General features: G+C 43.7%; 1 protein-coding gene across 1 annotated transcript; it reads right to left on the reverse strand.

Moving 5' to 3' along the window:
• Positions 1-5,804: 5,804 nt before the first annotated feature.
• Positions 5,805-6,197, reverse strand: LOC311171758 (signal recognition particle 14 kDa protein-like; the record flags this gene model as incomplete). The annotated part of the gene is made up of 1 exon (XM_084234817.1): positions 5,805-6,197. Exon 1 carries the CDS (start codon positions 6,174-6,176, stop codon positions 5,805-5,807), a length of 372 nt encoding a protein of 123 aa, XP_084090943.1. The 5' UTR covers positions 6,177-6,197.
• Positions 6,198-7,599: the final 1,402 nt, after the last annotated feature.

Genomic DNA, 7,599 nt, shown 5'->3' on the forward strand with positions numbered 1-7,599 from the left:
TTTTTTGTTTTTGTTTTTTGTTTTTTCCACCTGGCTACTATTCATGCTACTTCAAATAATTGTCCTTTTACTTTTGCCTTAATGATTCATTTTTATTTATGCATACAAGAACTGGGGTACAGGCGAGAGGTGTGTGGGATGAGAGGATTCACCAGAGACAGAATGGGGGACAGAACAGGTGGATTGACTGAAATACACTGCAGAGGGGAGCAGCAGGCTGAGTCAGGAGAGGTCTGCTGGGCCAGGTAGGTTGCTCCCTGGCCAACTGGGGGGTGGGGGTGGGGGGATTGAACTCATGCTGCAGAGGCTGTGGACAGTTTCTTAGGTTGTGTCTTAACCCCTTGCACCACCAGGGAGGCCCAAGCCCTTATACTTTTGAAGATGGTTTGAGCTTCAAAGCTTGTTTTCAACAAGGATATGGCTGTACCTTTGAAGAGTAGATCAGGGTTCAGAGGTGATTTACACTCTCAAGTGGTCAAATTTCCTCCCTTCCCTCCACTCCCCTGGTCCAAGTGGGTCGATAATGCAGCCCCTCAGTGTGCTCTATTAAATTTTCTCTGGTTTGCTCCCAGAAGCCCCTGCCCCCCACCCCCAGCACTGTCTTCAAGGATCCCCCTTAATGAAGAGATTTAGAAGTCACTTCTATCAACCACATCACTCTATGACTGTTAATTTTCTCCTGCTACCTTAATTATTACCACAAACACAGCATCGCCAAACACCCATTTGTTGCCTGACAGTTCAGTCAGAAGTCTGGGTGGGCTCACCTGCTTCCTCTGGCTCCCAGAAGGGCGAGATCAAGTCACTGGCTCGTGTCTAGGAAGAATCCACTTCGAGGCTTATTCAGGGTGTTGGGAGAATTCAATTCCGTGTGGTTGTAGGACTGGGGTTTCCTTTGCCTTGCTGGCTGGTATTTGGGGTCATTCTAAGCTTGGAGCAGCTCAGGATTTCCCTGGCTCACAGTCCTTCTGCAAGTCTTTCTCATGCTCTGAATCTCTTTGAAGTGCCCCTGCCTCCTCTTCCTACCTCCCCCCGCCAACACACACATATTCACCGTCACATACAGACACAGACCATCCACCTGTTCTTTTTTCTTTTCAGCTTGAGCCTCTACTAACGCTTCTGCAGCTGGAGGGTCCCTTTTCTGCTTTACCATCTCAGTCGTTTATTATGAAGCAAACACCCATGTAACTGCCTCCCAGGTCAAGAGCCTGCCAGGGCCCCTGAGGTCCGACCCCTCCCCTCTCTACCTCGCCCTTAATGATAATCACAGTCTTGTTTTTCTTTATAGTTTTTCCATCTGAGCGCATACTCTTAAACTCCAGGGTTCCATTTTTTCTCGTTTTGATAAGTGTATAAATAGGAACATATAGAATGTATTCTCTAGTGTCTGACTTCTTTGAATCAACCTCAACGAGTGTGAGTTTCACCCACCTAGTCGTCGCTATGAGGCGTTCATTACTTTCTGGAGCTGCGAATTATTTCATTGTGTGAATGTTCCGTGATTTACCCATTCTCCATGTTGGAGTTGTTAGCAATTTTGACCTACTGATACACAGGAATTATCTTTCTTTTTTTTCTAATTTTCTTGCAATGTAATTAAAGTATACTCACCTGCATATATTAAAGTGTATAACTTTATCAGTTTTGATCCATGTAGACACCTGTGAAACCTGCGAAACCATCACAGCAATCAAAAAACAAGCATAGGTGTCTGCATTCTTTTGGAAGGATGGATAGATGAATAGATGCACGGGTGCATGGATGGGGAGGATGGATGCATGGATTGGGTGGGTGGATAGAAGGAAAGATGGATGGATGGATGGATGCATGGATGGATGGATGGATGGATGGATGACTAGAAAGACCCTCAATAGTGTAGTTTTTTCTCACCATTTTGGATGCACTTCCTTGTATGCCTTCAAAAATAATGCTAGACTATTCATGCATTAGCTCACTCAAAGGGCCAGTTTTGGTGCCTGGGCAGTCTGGCAAGCCAGAAGCTTGATTAGCTGTTGAGAAATGACCGGCATGCCTTGCATTGTGTCTTGACAGATGAGGGAGGACTGGCTCTTAACCCTCTCCTTGTTACTTATGAGACACACTCCTGACTACACAGCCACCACCATTTGAGTCATAGTTCAGAGTATGACAAAAAAGAGATCAGTAGTTTCTCAAGGAGTTTATCAGACCTCATTTGAGCTGCCCATGACCTTTTATTCAAGTTCTCAGGCTGCAAGAGGAGCCCACGTTTACCCAGGCTTCTGTTGCAAGAAATTAATGATTTGATACCACATTTTAAACCATCTTTTGCTCTCCTTCACATTACTTCTTATAACTCTTCCACCCCAACACCACCCCTTATAGAGGTCCCCTCCTTTTAAGATGCTCCAAAGTCATTAGCAACTTCCATCTTTGACTTCTATGGCTGATGAGTATCCGCAGGCCTTCCAAATGTTGTACTTAAAACCCACTCAGCCCTCTCTCTCCCTTGCCCGACCCATCACCTGAATCCCAAAACAACCTAAATGACTCTGGCTTCCCTTTTGGCCTCACCTGCATGTTGTCTACTGTCATTGGGTGTCCCAGTACCTGACCCTTGTCACATCCACTGCCCTCTTACCTCATATCACAGGATTGGAAACACTGATCCCACCTTTCTGGAATTTTATTTCCCAGCTGGACACTCCATGATTGGAGACTCCTACTTCTTTTTTTCCCTTAGTACTGATGGTTCACACCAGCCTGCTTCACCACACAACCCAGACAGGACAAAGTCTATACTAACAAACTATATAGTTGGTTTATTTGCTAGTATATTTGAGGAGGGGGAGAAGTGTTCCTTTCTTTTCTTTCATTGTTTTCAAGCACATTTTTTAAAGTACAAAAACTAAGTAATGGTCACACATAAATCAAATAAAAAATCACCATGACCAACAAGTTGGTATACTTCCTGCCAGTCTTTATCAATATTAGATTTTTCATTATTGACCACGCTTCCCTGGGCATACCAGTCTCTGCATGAATTTGGGGGGGGGTGACATATATCCATATTCTGCCCATGTGAGCCATGACTGGACTTCATACCTTTAGAAATTACTCTCCAACGATGACTTCAACTCTTTTACCTAATAGTCAGATGCTTGGTGGTAGGTGCTATTCCTTCTGCACTGCCCCAGCACCTGCAGGGTGTGGCCATCTCTGGCAGGGCTACAAAGCTGGGTTTTATCCCCTGGAACCCTGAGGATCCCAAAGCACTGAGGGCTCTATCTTGAAATGAACAGAAACACTCACACCTCTCTGAGGTCTCAGAGTATTCAGTTACCCGACAAACATGTCCCAGGGCCTTTGCTGAAGCATCTTGTTCAGTGTTTACTCACAGACATCCTATCCCTGGATCTTGAACAAGAGTTCATGGAAGGCCTAAACTTGCTGGTGCCACAGTTTCCGACATGATGTTAAGGCTTTGGTGGCAGTGTGGCTGTAATTAGGTATGCAACATATTTTAGTCCTAAATGTAATAGGATTACTTTTTTCTTTCTCAAGAAGATAACATTTAGGATACAGCCCTAACTGAAGAGGAGCAGAGACTAATATAGTTACTGAGACATAATTTCTCTACCCTCATCCCAGTTTTGTAAAATAGTAAACCAAATCTAATTTAAATAATTTCACTTATATTTGCATAAACTCTTAGGGCAGAATAACCAAGCAGAATGTTGCTGGCTTTGTTGAAAATGCCACAGGGCTTGGAGTGAGCTTTCTAATACCCAATCCATGAGGATTCATCAAAGTCACAGTCTCACCGGACTTTACCTAGATTTCCTCTTCTCCAGGTTTCTAGGGTTTTTCCAGTCCTGCCAATGGATGCAAGCTGCCTCACCTTTCATGGAGGTCTGTTCTTCCATGGTCTGTGGAACACAAACCACTCTGTCTCTCACATACATGCACACTGAAGGTTATAACCATCTCTCCCTTTCTGGAAGTTCTATGGTTCCCGATCTGTAAAGGAAAGGGAAATAGACGGCAAAAATGGACAAACAAGAGACAAAAAACAGAGACAAGTGGCCACACAAAAACCAACTGGTCAGCCGATGGATCAGTTGAACCAAAGAAGGCACAGGGGTTCATCTACCACAGGAGGCAATGACATCTCATTACTGTCCCTGGACTCTGGAAGTAATGCTGCGTGCAGCCTTCACTTGAGTCCCCAATACCAGAGAGCGCTCATACACAAACTCACCTCCGGAGGACACCAAGACTCAAGAGACTCAGATCTGCAGAACAAAAGGCAAAAGGCACAGTTCTGGTCTCATGTTCCCTCAGAGGGGTGTCTAAAGCCGCTCTGGGGGAAAGCTGCCTCGGCGTGTACTAGGAAGCAATCTCGCTGGGGCCTACAAAAATGTTGTAGTGTCTCCCCCTAGACACAGCCTAGAGTCTAAATCAAATTTAGAAAAAGCCTTTATTAGCCAGAGGGTGACTGTCCCTCTTGTGGGAGCAGCCCCGAGCGGGGTGGGGTGATAAGGGTTTTTAAAGCCAAAAACCGCACCTTGGAGTTTGCAGTTGCCACAGCAAGCAGGGGTACAGAAGCCAAACTGTGCTGTTACAAGCAGTGGAACGTTTCATACAGCCCATGTTTCAGGAATAACGGTACATACATCTCATTTTTGATGGAACAAGGTCTCTATTTTTTTTTGGCCTGGAAATTTCCCACAGCCCTAACTTGTCCTCCTGAGCTAACTCAAGCTTAGGCCTTGCGTGGTCTGCTACATTTCTCATTGCCCCCCATTTCACAGGGCAAGAAGCAGAGCTACTCTACTGGCTCGAGAAGTGTGGAGAGGATGATAACTCCCAGGGTAGAATCCTGTGCTAGTCCTGCCACAGAGTCAGATATTCAGACTCAGGAAATCAAGGGGCAGGAGGGAGTCATGTTACTTGTCACCATCCTAATGCAGCAAATTCTGCTCCCTTGAGTGGCAGGAGACAGCAAGGGCTAGCCCAGTGTAGACCTAATCCAGATCTGCCCTTTCCTAGCTGTGGGTCTGGACCAAGTTATTTACTGTCTCTCTGTGCCTCAATTTCCTTATCTGGAAACTTGCCAGGGCTTTCCAGTCTCCATGAAGGCTAAATGAGACAATATCACAGAGTAGTTAGAACTGAGCCTGGCATATAGACAATGAAAACCAAAAGTTAGTTTTTATTACCAAAAATGTTATTAATATTATTTTCATTAACTGCTTCATTATAGTTTCTTGTCCTTCATAACTCCAACTTGCTGACAACTCATATGGCAGCCCTGAAACTAACTCTCAGCAGCCTACACCCTCCAGTCTGTCAGCTCCAATCCCTGAGGGAGGCCTCTGATGGGCCCAGTAATTGCTGTGCCCCAGGCCATCATAGGATGGAGGCTTCCCTGATCCTATCAGATTTAGTCTGTGGTGCTGGGGGACAAAGTCCATGAAGGCAGTCAGCTCATGCAAGTGTTTCTATCCCAAGCAGACAGCAGGAACTAGACCAGTAAAGTTTGTTTGTTTGTTTGTTTGTTTTTCCCGATGTTGATATACAGGTTTAATGATGATACATTGCTCTTCACACAGATGGCGACAGAGACTTTAAACTATCATCCAGGAATTTACAACCGCGCAACAGAGATCAGTTAGCCATCTAAAACAAACTGGCGTCTTACAACTACCCTGTAAACACAGAAGCCTTTCTTTCATCCAGAATAACTCTTATCTCACATAAGGACAGTTATTTTAGGGGAACCAAAGATCTAGCCTGTGGCCAAAAGGAAAAACAGCAATTCAGTGGTTAATTGGTGAAAGCTGGAAATCGGGTGTCCATCTCTGTGCTGCTTTGCTCTTCTTACTCTTGATCTTTTTGTCCCTCTTCTTCAGACCGTCCATGTTAGCTCTCAATAGGTTTGAATAAGCCATCTGAAACTTACTCACTTCTTTGGAGCTCACCACAGTGCTGATCTTCTTTTTCCCATCAGTAGCTCTTAACAGACACTTGTTGTCAGAGGGCTCAAACCCCTCCACCAAGCCCTTCCTTGGAATAGGTTTAGTTCGACCATCATACTTCTTCAGGGTGATGAAGTCGCTGCCCGACACCTGGCACTTCTGGAAAAGCCTGGTCAGCTCCCACAGGAACTGCTCGCTTTCCAGCAGCACCATCCCCGCGCTGCCTGCTCTGCTCAGTCAGCTTAAGCCCCTGCAGGGGGAGCCAGAAATTCCGTCCCTAGACCAGTAAAGTTTTAACATACATATAAAACATTTTCCAAAGACATGTACCTGCTATTTCGAATAAACTATAAATTCATGTAAAGGTGTCATCGAACATGATAACTAGCTAAATTATTAACATTATTTAACATGATTATTTACCTTATAAGATATAATATTAACATAATCTGAATATTTTGTTTAATATTTTTTAAAATTGTATTATTTTGTTAAAATATTGAATATTTAAAATACACCTAAAATATAAATATTAAATAATATATAAATATAAAATATTGTGATATAATAGAAATATAAAATATTTAAAATAATATTAAGATATTTATACATTTAATATGAAATATTGAAATGTTTAATAGTTATTGTAATAAATATTAATTAGCTTTGTTCTAGAATTTTCTCAATTAACATAATGAAAGGTATTAAATTTATCATGTGGATCTCCATAAAATCTTTTGATTGTAAAAAATCTCTTCATACTCAAAAAATTGGGGTTACATTGGACTCCTTTGGGTCCATCTTCAAAGCAGCTGATTGAGCCTTCAGTCTCTGGACCAGCCCATACTCCCCTCTAGCCCTTCACCTGGGTCCCACTGGCCTGGGGTCCATGTGTAAAATGGAAAGAGTATTTATCCCAACTGACATTCACAAACCAAACACACTCTGACAATACCTCCAACGTTCTTAGCGGCACACCTCAACTATCTTTCCCATTTAACACAGAATTTCATAGAGTGACATTATTTTAGCATTAAACTTGTAAAGATATTTTTAAATAATCACCCACAAATTCTGGGACTTTAGCTCTGACTAGTAATCCATGCAGCCCCCATGGCTTACACTGTGCCGTAGACCACCAGGTTGAGAGCATTGCTGAGGACAAGGCCCATCTCCGCTGACCCAGGAGCATTCTGGAAGTCTGTTAAGTAACTTCAAGGTTCTCAGCCTGGGTATATGGAAAAGCACATCCTAGGGGTGAATAAGCCATTGAACCTGCAGTCTGCAGTCCTGACTCCCACCTGAGATGTCATCCCTTTGGAAACACCACAAGAACAGCAGCTTCTGGCATTGCAAACTGAGCTGGACGTTTAACACTGCCACATCACCTCACTTCCTCCTTCTTAACATCACTCTAATTTTCTTTGGGGAATTGTCTGTCATCTACTGTGTACAATCTTGGTGCACAGTGATCCATCCAGGAATCCATCCTCCCACTAAATAAGTCAAAAGGATCCACCAAGTCTCCTCCGCCTGGCTTCTCACCCACTAACTTAGAACAACCAAAGGCTGGTCTCCTGCGTCTGATTCAAGCTTAACCAGTTGGACTCACTTTCCTGGGTAACTGGCTTTGGAG

Source organism: Talpa europaea (assembly GCF_964194135.1).
Source record: "Talpa europaea genome assembly, chromosome: 6".
Classification (NCBI taxonomy): domain Eukaryota; kingdom Metazoa; phylum Chordata; class Mammalia; order Eulipotyphla; family Talpidae; genus Talpa; species Talpa europaea.